Raw genomic sequence first — 27,446 nt, 5'->3', positions numbered from 1 at the left:
CAGCCAGGCACTGGTGGCTCATATCTGTAATCCTAGCTACTCAGTAGACTGAGATTTGGGGATCACAGTTCAAAGCCAGCCCAGGCAGGAAAATCCATAAGAATCTTATCTCCAATTAAACACCAAAAATCCAGAAATGGAACTATGGCTCAAAAGATAGAGTGCTGCGGGACCAGTGGCTCATGCCTATAATCCTAGCTACTCAGGAAGCCGAGATCTGAGGACCGAAATTCGAAGCCATCCCAGGCAAGGAAAATCTGTGAGACTCTTTTTGTTGTTGTTGTTGTTGTTGTTGTTGTTGTTGCTTTTGCTTTTTGCCAGTCGTGGGGCCTGAACTCTGGGCCTGGGCGCTGCCCCTCAGCTCTTCAACTCAAGGCTAGCACTCTACCACTTGAGCCACAGTGCCACTTCTGGCTTCTTTTGCTTATATGGTGCTGAGGAATCGAACCCAGGGCCTCATGCATGCAAGGCAAGCACTCTACCACTGAGCTACCTTCCCAGCCCGTCTGTGAGACTTCTATCTCCAACTAACCACCAGAAAACCAGAAGTGGCACTGTGTCTCAAGTGGTAGACCACTGACCTTGAGCTGAAGAACACAGGGACAATGTCCAGATCCAAAGTTCAAGCCCCACTACTCACAAAAAAAGAGTGCTAACCATTAGCAAAAGGAGCTCATGGACAGCTCTTAGGCTCTGACTTCAAGCCCCAGAACCAGCACCAAAAGAAAAATATTTATAATTCAAATTGTAGTTTTGTCACACACCATACATAGATAATAGCTAATTATACTGTCAAGAAATAGAGAAGTGCTTGGGAATAGCTCACTAGTAGAATGCTGCCTAACATGCATGAGGTACCCAATTTTCCATCTCCGGCACTACAAAAAATAAAGCAAATGAGGAACACAAAGTATGATACAATCTAAGATGTCCCACTTTTGCTCCTGCATCTGTGTTCTATGTTGTATTGGCACCATACTGCAAAGTAAGATTGGTAATGTTGGCAGACATGTCTTGATTTTCACTTGTTTTTGTTTTCTTCCCTGGGTTATGAGTTTCTCAGGCAGGGACTAGTTATTACCTGTTTCTATACCAGAGGTTTTAAACACAGTATTTTGAGTTGTTTAAAATAATGTTAGGTAGGTGTCTTTTACTTATGTATCTGGTTTTCACTACTTACTATCAGTATTTTGTTGAATGTTTATAGTTCTGAGCCCTTTTTATGAATTATTTCACCCTCACAATAACTATATGACAAATGTATTATCCCTATTTACATATAAGGAAACTGAAGCTTGGAAAATTTTAACTTACTTGGCCAAAGTTACTTAGCTCATAAGTGGTAGAGTCTTCATGTTTGCCTAAAATTTATCGATTCAGTTTTAAGTGGGGGGCTGGGAATGTGGCTTAGTGGTAGAGTATTTGCCTAGCATTCATGGAGCCTTGGGTTTGATTCCTCAGTACATAAACAGAAAAGCCAGAAGTGGCACTGTGGCTCAAGTGGTAGAGTGCTAACCTTGAACTAAAGAAGCTCAGGGATAGTGCTCAGGCCCTGAGTTCAAGCCCCAGGACTGGCAACCAAAAAAAAAAGTTTTAAGTGGGGCTGGGTACCAGTGGTTCAATGCCTGTAATCCTAGCTACTTGGCTGGCCAAAATCTGAGGATCACAGTTGAAAGCCAGCCAGGGCAGGAAAGACCATGAGATTCTTATCTTCAATTAAGCACTGTGCACTGTGGCTCAAAGTGATACAGCACTCTGTAGCCTTGAGCAAAAAAGCTCAGAGACAGTGACCCCATCATGGACAAAAAGTAAAATTTTAAGGGAAATCAGGCTTTAAAGGCTTGTGCCTGTAGTTCTAGCTACTCAAGAGACTGAGATCTAGAATTACAGTTCAATGCTAGCCCAGTCAAGAAAGTCCATGAGACTCTTTATCTCCAAAAATCTTCAAAAAGTCAGAAGTGGATGTGGCTTGAGGGATATCACTAGCCTTGAGCAAAAAAACAACAACAACTTAGGGACAGCACCCAGGCCCTGAGTTAAAGCCCCAGGACTGGCACAAAAAAAAAAGTTAAGTGACTAGAGATCATTGGTTCACTAATTGAAATTTGTCTCGTCATATTTAGATTATTAACGATATTTTTTATTTCTAGAGTAATGTTGATCCCAGGGATGATGTATTTGGATATCCTCAACAATTTGAAGACAAACCAGCATTAAGTAAAACAGAAGATAGGAAAGAATACAACATTGGTGTCCTAAGACACCTTCAGGTCATCTTTGGTCATTTAGCTGCTTCTAGACTACAATATTATGTACCCAGAGGATTTTGGAAACAATTCAGGTAAACTATGAATAGATAATAAAGATATATGCTTTAAACTGGGGCAATAGCTCAAGTGATAAAAAAAAGTACCTACCTAGCAATCATGAAGTGCCGAGTTCAAACCCCATTATGACCAAAAAGGATTTAAAGTAAAATAAAAATGTCTCAAATACAATTCAAGACATTTTTATATTCAGGATTTAAGCAATAGTAGTATTATAGCTTTCCTTTTTAGATTTTTGTTTTTGTTGTTTCCATAGGAGGTAAAAACTCACAGAAGGAAGGCCAAAGTACATTGATCAACCAACTTCAACAGTTGACAACTCATAGCCAATCCTATTTAATGTATATTCCTATGCATTTTACAGACTGTTTTGAAAAAGTTCCCAATACAATTTCACCTTTAAATACTCTAGTTTGTATCTCTAATGTGTTTCAAGCATAGTCATGGTACTACTGTGATGTCATTCAAAACCTTCCTTAGTATTAAATACATTGATCAATTGTACCAACCCAAATAACTCAAATGATTTTCACTGGTATTTTTTAAATCTAGATCAAAATGAGGTCCATATGTCACAAATAATTAATAATGACAATGACTCATGAGTCTCTTAAGTTTCTCCTACTTCTTTACAGTGGTTTATTGGGGATAAAAACAAGTAGTTTAATCCTATAGGTTCTTCCCATGTTTCCTGTTTTCATCTGTGCTTCATGAGATCCAAAGGCTTGATCAGATTGAGGTGTTGGTTTTGTTCAGTGGTTAGGCAAAGCTATTTCATGGGTGATATGCCTCCATGCTCACCTCTGTGAAGAGTCTCATATTATTCTGCCTTTCTTGTGATAGTAGCCACCATCAATTATCATCTTGTGTAATCAGTTTTGTGTTTTTACAATGAAAAGTTTTAGAGATTCAAAGCCGAAGATTGGGCAGGGTGGGAGCATGATTTGGCCTCTGATAAAGAGTATGATGGTTTATTATGGAAGGATGTATAAGAACAAGGAGTGAAATGCTTGAACAGAAATATGAGGGAGGGGGAAAAGGATAGGGCCAGGTTTTTATTTCTTTTATAATCCTTTAGCAAGAACAGTCCTTCATTTATTAACTAAAACAAATCAGGAAAATCAGGATAAATGTGCTTTGACTTTCTTCTTTAAAAACACCCCCAATTAATATCTAAGACAGTGCCTATCATGCTAAAATATTCTAGTGTACCCATATAACTCATTTCTCTATGGGAAGGCTTTAGTATATACCATTGTGTGGTTTGGGATTTTTTTTGTATTATATTTGTTAGTCTTGGTTTGGATTTTCTTGGTTTCTGTAATTTTTCCCTCATAATTAGATTCAGACTATAAATTTTTGAGAGAATAAAGCCAGAAAAGTACATTAGTGGTCTTGTATTCATGGATTAGAGTATACATAGTATCCATTTGTTTAGTTGCTAGTATATCTGTTTTTTGGGGTTTGTTTTGTTTTGTTTTGTCACTGGTCCTTGGGCTTGAACTCAGGGCCTGGGCTCTGTCTCTGAGCCTTTGTGCTCAAGGCTAGCGTTCTACCACTTGAACCACAGTGCTTTGTGACTTTGTGGCTTTTTCTCTTTATGTGGTACTGAGGAATCTAACCCAGGGCTTCATGCATGCTAGGTAAGCACTGTAGCACTAAGCCACATTCCCAGCCCCAGTATATCTGTTTTTAAATTTAATATGTCTAAACTTTATCTAAAATGTAATTAAAATTATTTAAGCTGGGTGCCGGTGGCTCATGCCTATAATCCTAGCCTCTGAGGAGGCTGAGATCTGAGGATCACAGTTCAAAGCCAGCCTGGGCAAGGAAAGTCCATGAGACTCTTATCTCCAGTTACCCACAAGAAAACCGAAGTGGCTCTGTGGCTCAAGAGGTAGAGCGCTCGCCTTGATCTGAAAGCTCACGGACAGTGCCCAGGCCCAGAGTTCAAGCCCCTTGACTGATTTTAAAAGGGGGGGGGGCTGGGAAGTTGGCTCAGTGGTAGAGCGCTTGCCTTGCAAGCATGAGGCCCTGGGTTCGATTCCTCAGCACCACATAAGCAAAAAGAAAAAAGCTGGAAGTGGCACTGTGACTCAAGTGGTAGAGCGCTAGCCTTGAGCTGAAGAGCTCAGGGATAGCGCCCAGGCCCAGAGTTCAGGCCCCACGACCGGACCCAAAAAAAAAAAAGTATTAAACTGGTGGCTCACACCTGTAATACTAGCTGCTCAGAAGGCTGAGATCTGAGGATTATGGTTCAAAGCTAGCATGTACAAGAAAATACATGAAACTCATATCCTATGACCACCTAAAAAGAACAGAAGTGGAGCTGTGGCTCAAAGTGGTAGAACAGCACTAATCTTGGGGTGGGGGGAGATGGGGAGCTCAGGGACATCACCCAGACCTTGAGTTCAAGTAGCACAAACCAACAAAAAATAATACCAAGATTTCTGGTATGTCCAACATGCATTTGTCCTGTCTCGTAAATTAAATAGATTTGACATACCCTGTGTGTTATTTCACAGTCAGACATCATTGATAGTTTTCAGGAGCCACCCACATATTAGCGTCACTGCTTGTGGTCCATACAAATAATAGTTTTGTTTATTCAGTATTGATTTGCCAAACTTAAGTCCTCAGATTACTTAACAGATTTAAGTCTATAATAAGTCAAACCTTTCTTTATCACTTAGGAAAATCAATTTAATGACTAAATATGTATACTCTTTCTACTGAATAATCCAAAGTTGAAGCAAGATAAAAGAAATACATTTATATAAGAGATTCTCCACCTCATTTTAATGGCATCTTCAGCTGGATTCAAAATATGTGTGGCTAGGAAAGTGACTTCATGATGAGTCCTTGCCTAGCATGCATGAAGCCCTGGGTTCGATTCCTCAGTACCACATATACAGAAAAGGCCAGAAGTGGCACTGTTGCTCAAGGGGTAGACCACTAGCCTTGAGCAAAAGAAGCTCAGGGACAGTGCCCAGGCCCTGAGTTTAAGCCCCAGGACTGCAAAAAAATGCATGTGTCATGTTATCTGAACCAACCACCATTGGAGCAATACTATCCATCAGTAATTTCATGGCAGTTCTTGCCACTGGAGTACCACTTTCCCTCTGAGCTTCTCTGCATGTAAAGTGCATGACCCTCACATTCCTAATTCCTTATGTGATTGTTTTTATATATTGTCATTTTATATAGTGTCATTCTCTCCTACCCAAAAAATATATATAATACATATATTTTGGTGAGTGTTGTGTGTTACATGTTTTGTTCCATTCATTTCTTAGGCTTTGGGGTGAACCTGTTAATCTTCGTGAACAACATGATGCTTTAGAATTTTTTAATTCATTGGTGGATAGTTTAGATGAAGCTTTAAAAGCCTTAGGACATCCAGCTATGCTAAGTAAAGTCTTAGGAGGTTCATTTGCTGATCAGAAGATTTGCCAAGGCTGCCCACATAGGTAAGTGCTAATTACGTATCAAAAGTGTATGTATTACTGTTTATATGCTAACAAATTATAAAATTATTACTAGTGCTTTTGTACAAAAGTGGAGTGTGCCAATGTTTATGAAATACCTAGGGATTGGCAACATGGCTCAGGTGCCAGTAGGGTGTCTGTCAAACATCAGTGAGTTCGATTAAGACCTGGAGTTTTCTTTCGATCAGATGAGGGGGAAAAATACCTAAAACTGAATTAAACATTATGTATATCTATTACTATTGGGTATCCTTTGGTTTTGCTAAATATTATTTTTACTCTGCTTAATTTCTTATCTCTTTTTTTGGGGGGGAGGGGGTCCAGTCATGGGTCCTGAACTCTGGGCCTGGGCACTGTCCCCCAGCTCTTCAGCTCAAGGCTAGCACTCTACCACTTGAGCCACAGTGCCACTTCTGGCTTTTTTTCTTTTTGCTTATGAGGTGCTGAGGAATTGAACCCAGGGCCTCATGCATGCAAGGCAAGCGCTTTACCACTGAGCCACCTTCCCAGCCCATTAATTTCTTATCTCTTACTCTTAGATACCTTTAGGTATAGTTATTCTTGGGGAAATAAGATGGCATTTTTTTAATCAGAAGGCTGAGGATCATGGTTTGAAGCCATGCCCAGGCAGGAAAGTTCATGAGACTTTTATCTCTAACCAGTAAAAAGCCAGAAATGCAGCTGTGGCTCAAGTGGTAGAGCATTAGCTTTAAGTGAAAATGCTAAAGGATAGCACCCAAGCCCTAAGTTCAAGCCTGAGTACCACAACAGCGACAAGGAAAAGGCATTTTTCAGCCAGTGGTTCACGCCTATAATCCTAGCTATTCAGGAGGCCGAAATCTGGCTTTTCCTTGTCACTAAGGTATTAATTATAAATGTGCCCTTTAAGAATTTTGGCTCAGGCCTATAATCCTAGCTACTCAGGAGGCTGAGATCTGAGGATTGTGGTTCAAAGCCAGCCGAAGCAGGAAAGTCCATGAGACTCTTATCTCCAATTAACTACCAGAAAACAGGAAGTGGCGCTGTGGGTCAAGTGGTAGAGCACTTGCCTTGAGCTGAAGAGCTCAGGGACAGCACCCAGGCCCAGAGTTCAAGCCCATTGACCAACAACAACAACAAAAAAAGTAAATGTCCATTTGTCATGAGACTTTTATCCCCAATTTACCACCAAAAAGCTGTTAGTAGAGGTTGGCACTTGAGTGGTACAAGTTCTAGAGCAAAAAAGCTCAGGGACAGACAAGCAATCATAATAATAATAATAGGGCTTGGGAATGTGGCTTAGTGGTAGAGTGTTTGCCTAGCATGCATGAAACCCTGGGTTCAATTCCTCATTACCACATAAAGAGAGAAAGCTGGAACTGGTGCTGTGGCTCAAGTGGTACAGCACTAGCCTTGACCTGAAGAGCTCAGGGACAGCGCCCAGGCCCAGAGTTCAAGTCCCACCACCGACCCAAAAAAAGCCACCCAAGCAGGAAAGTCTTCAGTTAACCACTAGAAAACCAGAAATGGAAGTGAAATAAATTGCTAATAAGCACACATTTATGCCTTTCATGTCAAAGTTTTACTTTGGGACTTAACCTCACATATGTTGTCAGTGTTTTGTGATCTCATTTCACCAAATCATAGTGAAGTGGTTTTTGTACAAGCCAAACTATTACCTGTAGTGATGGACTCTGTGTATATGGTTATCGGAAGCACTCTGTTTTTGAGTAATATTGGAGGAAGAGAATACTATAAATGATATTTTATGAGGTTATAATCTTACATAGAATTTGGCATGTATTTGTACACTTAATCTTGGATACTTTTGTTTTAAGTCAGATTTCTTGTCACTTCTCAGTTTGTTTTAGAGAGTTTTCCAAATTATTTTAAAAGCATTTTTGTCAAGTGAAAATATTGAAGGAACATGATTTTTTGTTGTTGTTGGTTGTGGGGGCTGAACTCTGGGCCTGGGTGCTGTCTTTCAGCTCTTCAGCTCAAGGCTAGCGCCCTACCACGTGAGCCACAGCACCACGTCATGCATGTGAGGCAAGCACTCTACCACTGAGCCAACTTCCCAGCCCAGGAACATGATTTTTTTTAAGATGTATGCATGTGTGAGTGCATGCATGCCTGCCAGTACTGGGGCTTGGGTTTAAGAGTTGGCACACACAGTTGGCTTCTTCACTAAGACTGGCCCTCTACCATTTGAGCCACAATTCCATGGGAATACAATCTCAAAGTTCTTTTTACATACCATAAAGAACCCTAGGGGCTTTATTTCTGTAGAACAGAGGTGAACAAAATGTAGAACATGGTTCATATCAAGCTTATTACCTGTCTCTGTCATTTTTATTGGATTTTGCTTGTGTATAGTGGCTGGTTGCCAACAACCATACATAAAGCAGCATGGTATAGTATAATCTTCAAGTTAACCTTTTTGAGCCCCTATTTCCCTGAAGTGGGGATAGTAACAATTCTTTAGCACATTTGTCATAAATTCAAAGAACTCAGTTTATAAAATGTGTAAGCCACCTAATATAGTGACACAGGATAAATAGTAAATATTAACTGTCACTAGTGGTGACATTCTGAATTAAGGGTTTATTAACTCTGTAGCTAATGAAAATATCTAGAAAACTAAGGAATAAAGTCATTTCTTTGTCCTTCCTTAAATAATATCTTTAGGTACGAATGTGAAGAATCTTTCACGACTCTGAATGTAGACATTAGGAATCACCAAAATCTTCTTGACTCTTTGGAACAGTATGTCAAAGGAGATTTATTAGAAGGGGCAAATGCATATCATTGTGAAAAATGCAATAAAAAGGTAAGAATTTTCTAGTTTTGTTTCGATTGGTTTTGATGAATTTTATATAATGAATTTTAAAGAATGTTTTTGTTCATACTAAAAATTCACCTTTTTATTCTATTCATAGTGATAATAAAGAGATAGCTAACATAACTGGCTTATTGAGGAAAGAAAATTAAAACGTAGTGCCAGAGAGGCTAGGGAAAACAGGTAAATAAATATGAGTGGATATTAGCCAGGCACTAGTGGCTCATATCTATAATCCTAGCTACTCAAGAGGCTGAGATTTGAGGATCAAGAATTAAAGTCAAGGTCTGGGAAGGTGGCTCAGTGGTAGAGCGCTTGCCTTGCATGCTTGAGGCCCTGGGTTCGATTCCTCAGCACCACATAAGCAAAAAGAAAAAAGCCGGACGTGGCGCTGTGGCTCATAGTGGTAGAGCGCTAGCCTTGAGCTGAAGAGCTGAGGGACAGCGCCCAGGCCCAGAGTTCAGGCCCCACAACCGGACCCAAAAAAAAAAAAAAAAAAAGAATTAAAGCCAAGCCTGGGCAGGAAAGTTTATGAGACTTAACTTTGATTAGCTACCAAAGAGCCAGAAGTGGAACTGTAACTCAAGTGGTAGAGTGCTAGTCTTGAACAAAAAAGCTTAGGGACAGTATCCAGTCCCTTAGTTCAAGCCCAGGACCAGCACAAGAATAAAAAAGAGTGGATAATTATAGACATGGTAATCATTTGATACTATACCATAGCATAGTATCAAAACTAATACTATACTATACTCTCAGAGTTCACATAAATATTTTCTATTTCTGCCAAGAAACAAACAACCTGTGTGTTCATAGCTCATACATTGCTTGAAAGGGTTGTGAGAATAGAATGTGAAGCACTTTCTTAGGATATTCTCTGGTATCTAATTGCCCAATGAATAATAACTACTACTGTTATTAACCTAAAAACACCTTCATTAGATACTGGGAAGGTGGTTCAGTGGTAGAGTGCTTGTCTTGCATGCATGAGAGGCCCTCGGTTTGATTCCTCAGCACCACATAAGCAGAAAAAGCCAGAAGTAGGGCTGAGGTTTAAGTGGTAGATTGCTAGTCTACAGCTGAAGAGCTGAGGGACAGCACCCAGGCCCAGAGTTCCAGCCCCACGAATGACAACAACAACAACAAAAAATACCTTCATTAAGATGACAGGTTGGATGCTATAATCCTAGAGATCTAATGATTGTGGTTAGAAGGCAAGAAAGCCTTATCTCCAATTAACCACCAAAAAGCCAGAAGTAGAGCTGTAGCTCAAGTGGTAAAGTACTAATGTTGATCAGAAAAGCTCTGGGACAGCACCCAGGTCCTGAGTTCAAGTCCCAAGACCAGCAACAAAGAAAAATGGCAGTATACATAAAACAAGTAATGACAGTATAGAAACCAGACAACATGTGTGTATCACTGATTTTTGCTGTTTGTAATAGGTACATAGGCCATTTAGATGAAATACCACAGGAATGCCTTGTGTTTATTAGCTTGTATTTGCAGTTAAAAATCCAAATAAGTCCTGAGGATTTGGTAATATTTAAAAGTTTGATTGGATTTCTTTTTTGTTACTATTTTTGTTTACTTTTTTACAGTGGGTTATATCCAGTAACTTTCTCTGTTTATTTAGGTTGATACTGTAAAGCGCTTACTAATTAAAAAATTGCCTCCTGTTCTTGCTATCCAACTAAAACGATTTGACTACGACTGGGAAAGAGAATGTGCAATCAAGTTTAATGATTATTTTGAATTTCCTCGTGAGCTGGACATGGAACCTTACACAGTTGCAGGTGTTGCTAAGCTGGAGAGAGATAATGTAAACCCAGAAAGTCAGTTGATACAACAGAATGAGCAGTCTGAAAATGAGAAAGCAGGGAGCACAAAATACAGACTTGTGGGTGTACTTGTACACAGTGGTCAAGCAAGTGGGGGACATTATTATTCTTACATCATTCAAAGGAATGGTGGAGATGGGGAGAGAAATCGCTGGTATAAATTTGATGATGGAGATGTAACAGAGTGTAAAATGGATGACGATGAAGAAATGAAAAACCAGTGCTTCGGTGGAGAGTACATGGGAGAAGTATTTGATCACATGATGAAGCGCATGTCATACAGGCGCCAGAAAAGGTGGTGGAATGCTTATATACTTTTTTATGAACGGATGGATACAATAGACCAGGATGATGAGTTGATAAAATACATATCAGAGCTTGCTATCACCACAAGACCCCATCAGATTGTTATGCCATCAGCCATTGAGAGAAGTGTACGGAAACAGAATGTACAATTCATGCATAACCGAATGCAATACAGTTTGGAGTATTTTCAGTTCATGAAAAAACTGCTCACGTGTAATGGTGTTTACTTAAACCCACCTCCAGGTGAGTGTCTTTAGTTTCTTGCTGCGGGTGTGGCTCAAAAGTTAAAGCACTTGCCTAACATATATGAGACCCTAAAATTCAATCCCCGGTATATAAAGTTAGATTCTTAAGAGATGGGAATGTGTCTTAGTGGTAGAGTGCTTGCCTAGCATGCATGAAGCCATGGATTTGATTCCTCAGCACCATACACAGAAAAAGTCAGAAGTGGTGCTGTGGCTCAAGTGGTAGAGTACTAACTGAGCAAAAGCAGTTCAAGGACAGAGCCCAGGCCTTGAGTTCAAGCCTCAGGACTGGCAAAAAAAATTAAAAAATAAAGTTAGCTTCTTAGTAATATGAGTAATTATTACTTGTAAGATTTCTTAGTAGCATCAACATGTTTTAAGTTCATAATTAACCTTTTCACATTTAAAATCATTTTTACCTTTGAGCAATATATATTGACATACTATTTAGAAATGGAGCTTTTGTCGTAACAATTTGGTTTTGGCTCATACATTAGCTTCAAACATGTAGGTAGCTGCTAAAATTAGAAGTAAAGATTATTTGATAAATTGTCTGGGGAAAGGGTTGTGATTTGGGTTTTGGGTTTGTTTTTTTTTTTTTTTTTTTTTACATTTTGAACTTCTCAAGTACTTGTTTGAAATTTTGACTTGATATTTGATTTTTCTTATTCTACATTTTATTTATAGGGCAAGATCACCTGTTGCCTGAAGCAGAAGAAATCACTATGATTAGTATTCAACTTGCTGCTAGGTTCCTTTTTACTACAGGATTTCACACGAAGAAAATAGTCCGTGGCTCTGCCAGTGACTGGTATGTTACTTTCGCTTTTCATTCTTGTTATACTTGTATTTGGTATGGTTCTTCAATAGACTGCTTTACTTTTTCCAAAACATAATCTTGTTTCAGATTTGAAATGCAAAATAAATCCTTGATAGCAATAGTAAAAGCTGGTCACTGGTGGCTCATGCCTATAATCCTAGCTACTCAGGAGGCTGAGATCTGAGACTCTTATCTCCAATAAACCACCAGAAAACCAGAAGTGGCACTGTGGCTCAAGTGGTAGAGTGCTAGCCTTGAGCTGAAGAGCTGAGAGACAGTGCCCAGGCCCAGAGTTCAAGCCTCACGACCAACCAAAAAAAAAGTCATATTAAAGTATTCAGTCTATATTTAACATGGCAGAGGAGATACCATCATCATGAAGGTGGTTTTCCCGGGGCAGGAGTATCATTGCACTCCAGATGTTCTGACCCTTGCAATTTCCCCAAATGTGGGAAACTTGACTACATAATTTGTGGTAGTGGGGGACTATATTCACACTCCCCCTTGGAAAAATAAAATGCTTGATGTACTTACCAAGCAAACTTTAAAAATAAAATACTTGGTCTAAACATGGCCTTTTGTAATTCAGAAACTGGCTTTTGCTTCTGTTAACAATTGATATTTAAGAGTTGAGATTTAAAGGTCTCATCTAGCTGGGCACCAGTGGCTCACACCTGTAATCCAGGTACTCAGGAGACTGAGATTTGAGGATCACAGTTGGAAGCCATTCCGGGTAGAAAAGTCCCTGTGAGACTCTCCAATTAACTACTCAAAAAACAAGAAGTAGAGTTGTGGCTCAAAGTGGTGGAGCACTAGCCTTGAGCAAAAGAGCTCAGAGACAGCACCCAGGTCCTGAATTCAAACCCTACAACCAACAAAAGTCTTAGTTATTTAATTATGAAATTATTAGGTTTTGGCTTCCCTAAGATAATTTCTGCCATAGATCCAAGGAGTAAAAAATGAAAATGGTCTTCTTGAGCTTCTAATTAGAAAAATATGGAAGCATTGATTTAACAAGTTTTCTTTATTCAGAAGTAACTTGGTGTTAAGGGAAGGAGACAGTGTTATTTGTCATTGGACCCAAGAAGAGTTTAGCGACTTGACACAGCTTTCATCTATTTTATAAGGCAGAATAGACAACGTTTATTCATCTGTCTTTTCATCTATTTTATGTCAGAATCGACCAAGTCATAATTTTCATCTGTCATTTTAATGTTAACATTAAAAGCAGCTGTTACTTTTCCTGCCAACAATGAAAGAAGGCCTTCGATTTTTGGTTCACATAACTCTGTAAGAAAAGAGTCATTGAATTTTTATAGTCATAGGTTTTATTTATTTGTTTCAGGTATGATGCATTATGTATTCTCCTTCGTCACAGCAAGAACGTACGTTTTTGGTTTGCTCATAATGTCCTTTTTAATGTTTCAAACCGCTTCTCTGAATATCTTTTGGAATGCCCGAGTGCAGAAGTGAGGGGTGCATTTGCAAAACTTATAGTTTTTATTGCACATTTTTCCTTGCAAGATGGACCATGTCCTTCACCTTTTGCATCTCCTGGACCTTCTAGTCAGGTAATCACACAGCTTTCTAACAATTTAATGCTTACCAAAAATCTTCTGGAATTTGAAGTCACAAACTTGTGTATATCCTCTTTGATATATTTGCCTAAAATATATGCCCAAAATCTAATGTCTCTTAATTCCATTAAAACTGATGCATAGAGGGTTCAAGGTATGACTCAGCAGTATTGTACCAAGCCCTAGCTAATGTGAGGCCATGATTTCAAATCCCAGTACTGCCAAAAAGAAAAAAATTAATGTATAAATAAATATAATTATATTCGTAGACATGAATAGTGATTATTGGTTCTTTAAAAAACATAAGGGGGGCTGGGAAGGTGGCTCAGTGGTAGAGCGCTTGCCTTGCATGCTCGAGGCCCTGGGTTCAATTCCTCAGCACCACATGAGCAAAAAGAAAAAAGCCGGAAGTGGCACTGTGACTCAAGTGATAGAGCGCTAGCCTTGAGCTGAAAAGCTGAGGGACAGCGCCCAGGCCCAGAGTTCGGACCCCACGACCGGACCCAAAAAAATAAAAAAAATAAATAAAAAACATAAGGGGTGGGGGCGCCAGTGGCTTACACCTATAATCCTAGCTACTCAGGAGGCTGAGATCTAAGGATTGCGGTGCAAAGCCAGCTTAGGCAGAAAAGTCCATGAGACTCTTAGCTCCAATTAACCACCAGAAAACTGGAAGTGGCGCTGTGGCTCAAGTAACAGAGTGTTTACTTGAGCTGAAGAGCTCAGCAACAGCACCCAGGCCCAGAGTTCAAACCCCACAACCAACCAAAAATTAAATAAATAAATAAACTTAAGGGCTGGAGTTGGAGGTATAGCTCAGATGGTAGAGCACCAGACGATGAGCAACAGCATCAGATACTGAGTTAAGTCTCAGTATCAGACCAAAAATAATAAGGGTATTTTTTCTATTCAGTTACATGTAGTAACTTAATTATAAATTTTCTGTTAAGTACATCTTTTTGTCTTAAGGAGGTTTATGGACATTTTGTTTTAATTACAGCAATCTAAAGGGTTTTTAATGAAATCTAAAGTCAGGAGTGGTGGTGCACAGGAGGCTAAGACCAAAAGATTGCCAATTGGAGGCCAACATAGGCCACATAGCAAGTCTATATATGTTCATTCCCTTTCCCAAGAAGCAATCCACCCTTTGTAATAGTTTGTGTGATCAGTCCTTCCCAAAATGTATGATGTTCAGTATGTATATATTATCTGTCCTTTTTTTATTAATTGAATTGTTCGTTCACCTTGTTGCTGAGAAACAGCTGTTTTATCCTTTACAGGCTTATGACAATTTAAGCTTGAGTGATCATTTATTAAGAGCAGTACTAAATCTCTTGAGGAGGGAAGTTTCAGAGCATGGACGTCATTTACAGCAGTATTTCAACTTGTTTGTAATGTATGCCAATTTAGGTAAGGATTTAGGTTTTCTTAATCTGTTTATTAATGAGTTATGTTCAGTGATGAAGTCATTTAAGTCAAATACACCTTATATCTTCAGTAGACACGTAAGAGTTTTGCTTTGTTTTGTTTTTGTGGTACTGGGCCTTGAGGAGCCTTGGGCCTTACCACATGTTAGGCAAGTGCTCTTCCACTTGAGCTATGTCTCCAACCCTGATCTTGACCTTTTGAACAGTCTGAATTTACTTAGGGTACTGGGCATATAGCTCAGGGGCAGAGCGTTTACCTTACACATGAAGCTCTGGGTTCAATCCCCAGTACCAAGAGAAGTGGGGAGAAAAGGAACCCTATTACACTGTTGGTAGGAGTGCAAAACTAGTACAACCACTCTGAAAAATAGTTTGGAGATCCTCAAAAAAACAACATAGAACTACCCTATGCTTCAGCAATACCACTCCTGAGCATTACAAGTCAGGATACTCACAGATGCCCTACAATAGATGAGTAGTAAATCAAGAAAATGTATAGATACATAATGGAATTTTACTTATCCATTATAAAGAAGAATAATACATCATTTTCAGGGAAGGATGGACCTAGAACAAACACATGAGGTTGAGTAAAGTAAGCCAAACTCAGGGAAACAAGTGCACATTTTCTCTCATATGTGGAAGCTAGACCTAAAATACAACTATGCCTGATAACATATACAGGGTTCACTGCATTTACACACAGACTGCAGGAGGAGTATACTTTGGAGAGGAATCCAAGGGTGTAACCTGAACAACTAAAATACTGTTTATTAAAACAAATACCAGGAAGTGGAAATATGAGGGTACAGGAATAGTGGGAGGAAGAGTAAGCAACTATAGTCATATTAATTTTTAAATGAACTATAAAAATGAAATTGTAAGGAGAAAAATGATTCACTTAAGCCAGATGCTGGTAATTCATACCTACAGTCATAGCTACTCAGGAGGCTCAAAGATGATTGAGGTTCAAAGCTAGCCCAAGCAGACAAATCCATAAGATTCTTATCTCCAGTTAGCCCACAAAAGATCTGGAAATGGAGGTGTGGTTAAAAGTAGTCTACTCTTTCTAACATCATTCAGATATTTCTTTTCAATTATTATTATGCTATACAGTCTTTTACTTAGTCTTTGCATTACTTCCCACCTAGATTGCAAAGATCAAACCTTTGCACAGGAGCATTTAGTAAAAGTTGATTGAATGATTGTTAATGAGGTCTTGGTGTATTGGTCCCAAAATGATCAATTTATTGAGACATGTCATCTTAGTAATTTCATGTATTGGGGAGGTACATGTACACAGTGTAATTTTACTTATCCATTAGAATAATGTGTCACTAGTTTTTCCTTAATAGAAGAACATATACCTTTTAGGAGCCAAGTACTGATGGTTCATACCTATAATCGGGAGGCTAAGAGCCTGAGGATGGCAGGTCAAGGCCAGCCCCAACCAGAAAAGTTGGCAAGATCCTATCTCAAAAATAACCACCAGGGGGCTGGGAAGGTGGCTCAGTGGTAGAGTGCTTGCCTTGCATGTCTGAGGCCCTGAGTTCAATTCCTCAGCACCACATAAGCAAAAAGAAAAAAGCCGGAAGTGGCACTGTGGCTCAAGTGGTAGAGCGCTAGCCTTGAGCTGGAGAGCTGAGGGACAGCACCCAGGCCCAGAGTTCAGGCCGCAGGACCAGACTCCTCCCCCCCCCCCCCCCCCCAAAAAAAAAAACCACCAGCCAGGTGCCGGTGGCTCATGCTTGTAATCCTAGCTACTGAGGAGGCTGAGATCTGAGGATCATTGTTCAAAGCCAGCCCGGGCAGGAAAGTCCGTGAGTCTCATCTCCAATAAACCACTAGAAAACCAGAACTGGTGCTGTGGCTCAAGCAGTAGAACACTCGCCTTGAGCTGAAGAGCTGAAGGATAGCACCCAAGCCCAGAGTTCAAGCCCCACGACCGACTGAAAAATTAAAAAATAGGCTGGGAAGGGAAAAATAAATAAATAAATAACCACCCAAAAATATAGGTTTTCCAGCCTAGGCTACATAGTGAGTCATTGTATCCAAAAGCAAAAACTTTCTACTAATTTTAGTCATCCTTAAAATAAGATTTACTTACAGATCAGTCCTTTTAGACTCCAGGCAATAGGGTCAGTATGATTCCAAGGTCATAGTCATGTTTAATAGTTTTAATATTTAAATATAGTATGCCCAATTGGTGAACTTTGTACCTTAATTAAATATGTCTCTGAATATTAAGTAAAAAAGGTTCTTCTGATCATAAAAATGATAGAAAAGTAATTTTGAATTTTTCTTCATTAAACTCTTGCCATCCTAATGTTTTCCTCTCTCCCTTCCTGCTTCTCCCCTGTCCTTTACTATAGGTGTGGCAGAGAAGACACAGCTGCTAAAATTGAGTGTACCTGCTACCTTTATGCTTGTGTCTTTAGATGAAGGTCCAGGTCCTCCAATCAAGTATCAGTATGCTGAATTAGGCAAATTATACTCAGTAGTGTCACAGCTAATCCGTTGTTGCAATGTCTCATCAAGAATGCAATCTTCAATAAATGGTAAATAGAAAGCCCTATTCTTGGAATATTACTGTGTATGCATGAATGCATATATTTGTTTTATTGGATTAAATGTAATTTTGAAGATTTTTTAACTATGAAGTAAGCCAGAACTAGTCTGAAAGAAGATCTATGCTTGAGAAAATTTTACAGTATTTTGGGTTCGTGTGTGTGTGTGTGTGTGTGTGTGTGTGCGCGCGTGCGTGCCGTGCGTGCGTGCGTGCGTGCGTGCGTGTGCGTGTGTGTGTGTGCGTGTGCGTGTGTGTGTGTATTCATGTTCCTAGCTGTCTAGGAGGCTGAGATCTGAGGATCATGGTTCAATACTAGCCAGGGCAAAAAAGTCTTTAAGACTATTACATACTCGAAGTAGTACAGTGCTGGCCTTGAGAACAAAAGCATAGGAACAGTGCCCAGGACCTGAGTTCAAAAAAAAAAGAAAAAGTCTCACAGATTTTCCTGCCCAGCTGGCTTTGAACTGTGATCCTCAGATCTTAACCTACTGAGTCGCTAGGATTCGAGGCATAAGCCACCAGCATGTCTAACCCTTTTTTTGTATGTTTGATGGGGATTTTCTTATCTGCTTGCTACTGGATTGACTTCTTGTTTATGAAGTAGTTGAGGAAATAACTTTGCATTTTATTGTCCTAGTATACCTGATCGTTGTATATCGTATTATTTTCTTCATTTGGCTTGAAAACTTGATTTTACAGTGCTACTTTTTAAAATAGACTATTTTCTGTGGTAAGTCTGTGTATTGTTATTGTGAAGAAGCTTATTAGTTGTTCATCAATGCCAAATTTGTATTCTAGGTAACCCTCCTCTTCCCAATCCTTTTGGTGACCCTAATCTATCACAACCTATAATGCCAATTCAGCAGAATGTGATAGACATTTTATTTGTGAGAACAAGTTACGTGAAGAAAATCATTGAAGACTGTAGTAACTCAGATGAAACTGTCAAATTGCTTCGATTTTGCTGCTGGGAGAATCCTCAGTTTTCATCTACTGTGCTCAGTGAACTTCTTTGGCAGGTAAAAAAGAAAAAAAACATAAGTGTCTGGTTTGACTTGCTATTCCTTTATTTTCAGTACTCACTATCCTACCTGTTTTTAGGTTGCATATTCATACACTTATGAACTCCGGCCCTATTTGGATCTGCTTTTACAAATCTTACTGATTGAAGACTCCTGGCAGACTCACAGGTAGGTCCTTTTTTTTTTTTTAATGGACTTGCCTCCAGGTATTAGACATAACTAAAATTAATAGTTACTCTTTTGAGGTGTCTTTTAATGTATGCCTTGTCTTTAAAAAGTGAGCAGGGCTGGGAATGTGGCCTAATGGTAGAGTGCTGTTTGCCTCACATGCATGAAGTGCTGGGTTCGATTTCTCAGTACCACATAAACATAAAAAGCCAGACGTGGCACTGTGGTTCAAGTGGTAGAAGGCTAGCCTTGAGCAAATGAACCTCAGGGACAGTGCCCAGGCCCTGAGTTCAGTCCCCAGGACTGGCCAAAAAAAAGTGAGAGCAAAGGCTGGGCACTGGTGGCTCATGCCTATAATCTTAGCTATTCAAGAGGCTGAGATCTGAGGATCACAATTCAAACAAAGCCAGCCCAGGCTGAAAAGTCTGTGAAACTCTTCATCTCTTACTAACCATTAGAAACCAGAAGTGACTCTATGGCTCAAATGGTAGAGCTCTAGCCTTGAACAAAAGAGCTCAGAGACAGCACCCAGATTCTGAGTTCAGGCCCCACAACTAACAAAAAAGTGAGAGCAAATATGAATAACAAGTACTCCTTCCCAAATTTTTATTTTCTGTTTATTTCTCCTTGTCCAAGTTTCACACAATATACTGATCATTTCTTTCTTTCTTTTTTCTTTTTTCTTTTTTTTGCCAGTCCTGGGGACTGTCTCTGTGCTGCTTTTCCTCAAGGTGCACTCTACCACTTGAGCCATAGTGCTACTTGTGGCCTTTTCTGTGTATGTGGTACTGAGGAATCAAACCCAGGGCTTCCTGCAGGCTAGGCAAGCACTCTTACCACTAAGCCACATTCCCAGGACAAGATAATCATTTCTTTTCAACAAAATTCTCTCCTTTTTTTGGAGGGGGACAGTACTAGGGTTTGAACTCGGGACCTTACACTTATTTGATTGGCACTCTACCACTTAAACCATGCTTCCAGCCCTACTTTTTGCTAGCTGTTTTGGAAACAGAGTCTGGCCAGTTTTTCTGCCCTGTTTATGACCTGTCCTTAAGCTATAATTTTTGGATCTCAGCCTCCTGAGTAGCTAGGATTACAAGGTTGCACCAACAGTGCCAGAATTATTTTTTAATGCCAGTTCTGGAGCTTGACCTCAGAGCCTGGGCTTAGTTTTTGTGTTCAAGGCTAGTGTTCTACTACTTGAGCCACAGCTACACTTCTGCATTTTTTTCTTTTTTTGATAGTTAATTGGAGATAAGATTTGTCTGTTCAGATTGATTTTTTTCACTGCTATCCTCAGGTCTCAGCCTTCTGAATAGGCACAAGCCTGTAATTTTTAAAGTATTATTGAGGTAAAATTTATATAACTCCCCATTTTAGCCACTTTGAAGTGTACGATTGAGTGTTTTAATGTACATACACAGTACAGTATCTTTACAATAAAAAAATATATATTTAAAAAGTGCATGCACAGTGTTCTGCACAGTGTTCTGCATCTATTACCACTAATTTCAAAACTTTTTTTTTTTTTGGGTCCAGTCGTGGGGCCTGAACTCTGGGCCTGGGCGCTGTCCCTCAGCTCTTCAGCTCAAGGCTAGCGCTCTACCACTTAAGCCACAGCGCCACTTCCGGCTTTTTTTTTTCTTTTTGCTTATGTGGTGCTGAGGAATCAAACCCAGGGCCTCATGCATGCAAGGCAAGCACTCTACCACTGAGCCACCTTCCCAGCCCTTTCAAAACATTTTTATGACTCAAAGAAAATCTATACCCAATTACATGATCACTCCCTGTTCCCCTGCTTCAAAACTACACAACCCTTAATCTGCTTTCTACCTCTATTAATTCATCAGTTAGCCATTTCATGAAAACTAAATCATTTAATATGTGACACTGTCTGCAGGCTTTCCTCAGCATGTTTTCAAGGTTCAACCATATTAGAACATGCATCAGCATTTTGGGGGTTTATGGCTATATTATATTTCAATGAATGGAGATACATATATCACATTTAGTTTACTGGTGGACAATGTTTTTTTGTTATTTTGTCAGTAGTGGGGCTTTGACTCAGGGCCTGGGCACTGTCCCTGGGCTTTTTTGCTTAAAGCTAGCACTCTACCACTTAAGTCACAACTCCACTTCGGGTTTGGTTAATTAGAGACAAGAGTCTCATGGACTTTCCTGCCCAGGCTGGATTCAAATCATGATCCTCAAATCTCAGCCTTCTGAGTAACTAGTATTACAGGTGCGAGCCATCTGGCCCAGGTAATGTTCTTTTTTGCCAGTCCTGGGCTTGAACTCAGGACCCTGGGCACTGTCCCTGAGCTTCTTTTGCTCAAGGCTAGCACTCTACCACTTGAGCCACAGTGCCACTTGTGGCCTTTTCTGTGTATGTGATAAAGAAGAATCAAATCCAAGGCTTTATGCATGCGAGGCAAGCACTCTACCACTAGGCCACATTTCCACCTAGCCCAGGTAAGGTTTTTTTTTTAACACAAAAGTAACAAAACACCCTGGCATGATGGTATATACTTACAAATCCCATCTATAATCCCAACCTTTGTCAGGGAGAGCCAAAAGGTTTTGAAGTTTAAGGCTAGGCTGAGTACATAGCAAGATCCTGTCTCAGTCTGACCCTACAAAATGAACCGACCTAAGGAGGAAGCAACAATGCTCAATAGGAAATGTACTCATTACCTTGCTCATGTAACTGTAACCCCTCTGTACAACATTTTTACAATAAAAAACATACAAAAAATGAACTGACCTCTAAAGCAAATTATTCTCAACTATGGCAGCTATAAACTTGATTATTTGCATTTCTCTAAATGCCCTAAACTCAATTCTGGTTATATATTTAAATTACATGTTACTCCAAAGAGCTCCCTTTCCACAGCTTAGCATGCTTCCTTGTTAGGCAAATGCTAGGCCCATGTAATAAAGGCAGTAAATAATCAGCTACCAACCCCCTTTACTTTGAGATGGCACTTCTCTGGGGCAGCTACCACCATATAAGGCAACAAGGGCCCCTTATCTACTATTTGGACGACAGCCATAAATCCTAGTCCACCATGATGAAGCCCCTGGCCCACCCGTCCACAGGAGAGTCTCCACCTCCTAGCCCCTTCTAGCCCCTCCTAAACTTCCTAGGTTATATAGGTCACCTCAGACAATAGCCAGCACTTCTTCTCACTTCTCCCTTGTGAGAAGGGGTCTTGCTGGCCCCTTTCCCAGCAATAAACCTTTCTTTGTTCTCTGTACCTGGATGTCTACACGGTTTTCTGGTGAAGTCCAAATATCTTAACATTACATGTCAATAATTTTGGGCTTTTGGTAAGTAAATCACACTTCTGGTTAGCTATATGACCTTGAATAAGCAGTTTAGCTCCACTCATTTTCTCATTTGCTCAAGGGTTTAATAATCATACCAACTGTGTAATGTTAAACTAAATGACTAGATTGCAGACATTGAGTGGCATGTAGACTAGACAGTAAATGTCAGCTGTTACCACATTTTAAGAGTTTTTAACTTATCTCTGGTTCTCTTTTAGAATTCATAATGCCCTTAAAGGAATTCCAGATGACCGAGATGGGCTATTTGACACAATCCAGCGTTCTAAGAATCATTATCAAAAAAGAGCATACCAGTGTATAAAATGTATGGTAGCTCTGTTTAGCAATTGTCCTGTCGCTTACCAAATCCTACAGGTGAGAGGTTTTTTCCTTACAGTTTGTTAGAAACCTGAATCAGAATGAAAAATTCTGATTTAAAAGATTCCTGAGAATATGGGGGTTCTCTCATTAAGTTACCTTTGAAGTATTCCAAATCCTCTTACTTATAGGATCTTATTTTCTTTTGAAGGGCAATGGAGATCTTAAGAGAAAGTGGACCTGGGCAGTAGAATGGCTTGGAGATGAACTTGAAAGAAGACCATACACGGGCAATCCTCAATATACTTACAACAATTGGTCTCCCCCAGTGCAAAGCAATGAAACATCAAATGGCTATTTCTTGGAGAGATCACATAGCGCTAGGATGACTCTTGCTAAAGCTTGTGAACTCTGTCCAGAGGAGGTAAAAAACGCCACCAGTGTGCAACAGATAGAAATGGAAGAAAGCAAAGTAATTCTTTTATTTTATAGGCCAGTGCTTATGTTAATGTAGAAGGGGATTATATTGCTTTATAAAGTTTTGTTTGTTTAAGTTAATGAGGGGACCTTCTGGAGAAATTTCCATTAACCTAAGAGATAATTTCTAAGAAAAACTAAATGAGAAATTTTTAGTTGCTTTAATTGTTCTAGTTTTTTTCAGTAAAAGAATTTGTGAATAGGTTATATTTGTAGATTGATTTTTTTAAAGTGTAGTTTAATTAGAAAAGGTAAAAAATGAGTTTAAATTTGCCCATATAATTTTATTTCCTTAAATATTTAATACATTAGGAGCCAGATGACCAAGATGCCCCAGACGAGCATGAATCACCTCCACCTGAAGATGCCCCATTATATCCCCATTCACCTGGATCTCAATATCAGCAGGTAAACAAGTCCATGCTTAATTTTAAAGGGTGGTCAAACTTTTAACTATGACTGAAGTAATGAAATTATAGACTAGCTTTAGAATGAAAAGCAGGAATGGTTAGGATGAGTTTGTGGTGCAAGATTGGATTTGCACTGGTAGTTTCCTTGTCAAGTAGGTGTGTTCTCTAGTGCTGGCAGTTGGTAAAACTGATGATTCACTAAGGTATAGTAATAAATTAAGAATTCTTTGAAGCTATGCACCAGTGGGTCATGCCTATAATCCTAGCTACTCAAGAGTCTGAGATCTATGGAAGTTCTGAGCCAGCACAGGCAGACAAATCCAAAGACTTACCTCCAATTAACTGGCAGAAAAAAAAAGTGTGCAGCCAGGCACCAGCAGCCTACGCCTATAATCCTATCTACTCTGGAGGGTAAGTTCTGAGGATCACTATTGGAAGCTAGCCCAGGCAGAAAAGTCCCTGAGAGATTCTTACCTCCAATAAAATACTCAAAAAAGTTGAAAGTGACATTGTGGCTCAAGTGGTAGAGCCTTGAGCACAAAGAGACTAGGGACAGCGCCCAGGTCCTGAGTTCAAGCCCCAGGACCAACAAAAAAGTATGCAAAGCCCTGATGATGATATTCATCATCCTCCAACAGTTTGAGATACATTATTTAAAGCATTCTTTCTTAGGTTTCAGGGTATAAACAAAAACATACTGAATGATTATACTTAGTCAACATACTTATTTTTAGAATACCATTTAGAAAATTAAGCCTAGGGCTGGAAAGGTGGCTCAGTGGTAGAGCACTTGCCTTGCATGCCATGAGGCCCTGGGTTCAATTCCTGAACACCACATAAGCAACAAAGAAAAACCAGAAGTGGCGCTGTGGCTCAAGTGGTAGAGTGCTAGCCTTGAGCTGAAGAGCTGAAGGACAATGTCCAGGCCCAGAGTTCAGGCCCCACGACCGGACCAAAAGAAAAAAAAAAGAAAATTAAGCCTAACATTTGGCTTGACTTGTGGAGATATACAGAGCTCCATATAGGATTTAGGCATTTTAAAAGGCTAAAGAGCCTGGGGCCAGTGACTACTCATGCCTATTATCCTAAAAACTCAAGAAGCTGAGATCTGAAGATTGCAGTTCAAAGCCAGCCCAGGTAGGAAAGTCCATTAGACTCATCTCCAATAAAACTATCCAAAAAGCTGGAAGTGAAGCGGTGGCTCAAAGTGGTAGAGCGCTAGCTTTGAGCATAAGAGCTCAAAGACAGCACCCAAGCCGAGTTCAAGGCCCATGACCATCCAAAAAAGAAGAAAAGAAGCTAAGGGACAGCACCCAGGCCCTGAATTCAAACCCCAGGACTGTCAAAAATAAAAGTAAAAGGCTAAAGAACAAACCCCACAAGAAAAATTACTTGCTCATTCCTGAGAGAGAAGCCTGGTTACTTTGTTGTCTTCAACATTTTTGTTTTTCTTAGCATTGTCTCAATTGTTGCTCCTGCAAATCACATATGGCTAATCTTTTTTAGATTTATAATATGGAAGAAATCAGAAATTAATGGAGGCCAGCTCACAAATTGTGTGGGGAAAAAAACGGTTTTTTTCTGATAACCAGAGGTAGATTCTCGCCTTATGCTCTCCCTCTGCTTTCTTGCTCACAGGTGGCACCTACCCCTTCAGGCATGCCCCAGTCCAGTATTCTAATGGTTAATTGGAGGTGGAGTCTGTCAGACTTTTCTGTTTGGACTGCCAAGAGCCGTAACAAGATAATGCCTTAGTTGTCAAACTTGCAGCTACATTTTTGACATTTTCTAAAAATCACTTAGGACAAAGATTATAAACAGAGCTTCAGAATCACTTTTATTTGAAAATTTAGAGTTTGTATTTATACTAAGTTATACTAAAGTTTGCCTACTAATCTGCTGATCTCTTCTCCCCTCCCAGAATAATCATGTGCATGGACAGCCATATACAGGCCCAGCAGCACATCACATGAACAACCCTCAGAGAACTGGCCAACGAGCACAAGAAAATTATGAAGGCAGTGAAGAAGTTTCCCCACCTCAGACTAAGGATCAGTGAAATGCACATACTTAACTGGTTCCATCAAGACTGTGCACCCAGGCCTTACAGTCCAACTTTTTTCTGTGTCTGGCTAATATTTAAAACTAGAAAAACTATTCCTAATCAACTTGGAGTGGAGAGTTTATTCACTGTCTTATCTGCAGAAATTTGCTGTCAATATATAACCCGCCTGCAGTGGAAAGTGTATAGTGTTTTGTAATAAATGGCCTGATGCTAATGTGTAAATGGCAAAGGTGTATATAGTATATTAATGTTTGACTGTTAATTCTTAAGCAAGAAACTTTTTTCTTGATGAGACTCACAGATCTACAAAAACTACAAAATTAATTTTCTTGTTTATACCCACTGCACTCTGCAACCAGTGTTGCCTGCCTTGTGGCAGTTGGATCAACTCCTTTACAAAAACAAAAAAATAAAACAACAGTGCAACAAAACAGCCCACTCATGTCAGCCACACCAATAGTTTCATGTTCAATGAATCTTTGCCACTGGAATCACTTTTACTATGAACGAAGGCTGGTAACCTTTAAATTATTTGGTTGATGTGGAAAATTGGTGATGTAACATTGTTTCTAGATCTTTTTTCATTGCCTTTTTATTCTGATATTAGGTTAATATCTTTGAAGCTATAGTTAATGCTGTAACATTTAGCATGGCTTCACACCAAGTTAGTGTAGCCAACAGAGGAAAAAATTACCATAATGACTGCAGTTGTCCTGAAGTGACAGCTGTATTGCTCAGAGCTTTTCCTTCTTATACCTAGAATATAAAATATAAAACAAGGAGAGAAATGTGACAGACAGTTTTCAGTTGCACATATATGTTCCTTTTAATGTTTGACAGTCTCTGGGTGGGACAAAGAATACATAAATATCAGTAATGGGAATTCTGAAAGATTTAAAACAAATATGCAAAAATGTGCTAGACCAGGAAGCTGGAGCATAATAGAAGACTGTATTTGGTGTGCTTGTTTTGTTTCTTTAGTAGAGCTTGTTAGGCGAAATCTTCTAAAACTTTCCTTCTGCTGGATCCCAGTGATGTGGAAGTCATCAGAATCCCACAGTACTTGGAGTACCTCTGCACCAAGATGTCTGGCTGATTTTTCTGCTCAGTCATAATTTTACTTGAAAATGAGAATTGTCCTAGCTCCTTTTCCATTATTCCAAAAATTTTAATGTTCAAAGCAGGGTCTAATTTAAAAAATATATTGGTTAATAAAATTGAAGTTTCAAATTTCAGAATAAACATTTGATTAAAGATAAGGAACTCATCAGTTAATACTGTATTTAAAAGAGAATTGGTGACTTGAATGTGTGTAATTTTTTTGGAATCTGTCAAAAAAAAAACAAAAAAACAAATACCCCTGCAAACAGATACAGCCCACCCTATTCTATTTAAATACTTTGCTGTTTTATTTTATAGAAATTATTTTGCTGGATTCACAAATAGAATTTGATTTAAGAAGAAAATTTTGTCCTGTGGTGTTTTTGGATTTTTTGGTTAATTTTTTGTGGGTTTTTTTCTTCTTTTTTTCTTTAGGACTACATATGGAAAATTAATTCTGTGCATAGCCTGCATAGGCATGACACCAAATTCAGTATTTCTATCGCATTGGGTTTTTGTGCACAGAAAGATTTGACCTTTGGCCCTTAACTAAAGACAGAAATAGAATGTTGACACTGTAAAAGTTTACTAACAATCTTGTACTTTTTGTATGTTTTTATATACATGTATATTTAATGAGCACAAGCTTGGTTGTATTTTGTACAATTCAGTTAAGTGTAAAGGCTGTAGTTGGAACTGAACAAAGAAAGAAATAATTGAGCATTGCATTATTTTGTGATTAAAAGGGGCAGGTACATAAGATAAAGCTTTAGGTATCTTGCAGTAAGCATTCCATAGTCAATCTGTGCTTTTAGGCTTTCTTTAATATTAGGAAATTTTGATATCAGATATTTTGTCTTTATTTCAAGTATGTTTTGGTTTGGGTTTTGTGGAGCTGGGGGTCCAGGGCCTGGAGCATGCTAGGCAAGTGCTCTACGACTAAGCTACACTCCCAGCCTGAATTTGCTTAAGCAAAGGTTGTACAGTGTTTGCAGTTGCAACTGGAAGTCTTAACTTAAAAGTTCAGTTCAGTTATAAGCTTCCTCAGCTAGTGAAGTGACTTAATTTGGACAAGTTTCTATTAATTATACCATCTTACCATCTGAAAGGTGGTTTTTACCTTTCTTGCGCCTTAAGAAAAGA

The 27,446-nt window shown here is 39.3% G+C and overlaps 1 protein-coding gene and 1 non-coding gene across 6 annotated transcripts in view; both read left to right on the top strand.

Moving 5' to 3' along the window:
- Usp9x (ubiquitin specific peptidase 9 X-linked) overlaps positions 1-25,431 on the top strand; it is a 114,372-nt gene extending 88,941 nt beyond the window's left edge. For 3 of the 5 annotated variants that reach the window (XM_070040612.1, XM_070040614.1, XM_070040613.1), the window contains 14 exons: positions 2,151-2,341; positions 5,624-5,797; positions 8,483-8,624; positions 10,264-11,017; positions 11,707-11,830; positions 13,185-13,410; positions 14,697-14,826; positions 17,216-17,401; positions 18,211-18,431; positions 18,514-18,602; positions 22,151-22,307; positions 22,462-22,722; positions 23,040-23,135; positions 25,059-25,431. In XM_070040612.1, coding sequence (XP_069896713.1) covers positions 2,151-2,341; positions 5,624-5,797; positions 8,483-8,624; positions 10,264-11,017; positions 11,707-11,830; positions 13,185-13,410; positions 14,697-14,826; positions 17,216-17,401; positions 18,211-18,431; positions 18,514-18,602; positions 22,151-22,307; positions 22,462-22,722; positions 23,040-23,135; positions 25,059-25,196 — 2,889 coding nt within the window. In that variant the 3' untranslated portion in view covers positions 25,197-25,431. The remainder of the gene's footprint in view (positions 1-2,150; positions 2,342-5,623; positions 5,798-8,482; positions 8,625-10,263; positions 11,018-11,706; positions 11,831-13,184; positions 13,411-14,696; positions 14,827-17,215; positions 17,402-18,210; positions 18,432-18,513; positions 18,603-22,150; positions 22,308-22,461; positions 22,723-23,039; positions 23,136-25,058) is intronic. The other 2 variants (XM_070040616.1, XM_070040615.1) reach the window with 1 other exon arrangement.
- On the top strand, positions 12,184-12,344 carry LOC138840556 (U1 spliceosomal RNA). Its single transcript, XR_011376122.1, has one exon. It is a non-coding gene; the product is annotated as a U1 spliceosomal RNA (small nuclear RNA).
- Positions 25,432-27,446: the final 2,015 nt, after the last annotated feature.

Source organism: Dipodomys merriami, unplaced genomic scaffold (genome assembly GCF_024711535.1).
Source record: "Dipodomys merriami isolate MVZ:Mamm:240054 unplaced genomic scaffold, mDipMer1.0.p SCAF_3, whole genome shotgun sequence".
Lineage (NCBI taxonomy): Eukaryota > Metazoa > Chordata > Mammalia > Rodentia > Heteromyidae > Dipodomys > Dipodomys merriami.
This window is presented reverse-complemented; position numbering and strand designations above follow the sequence as displayed.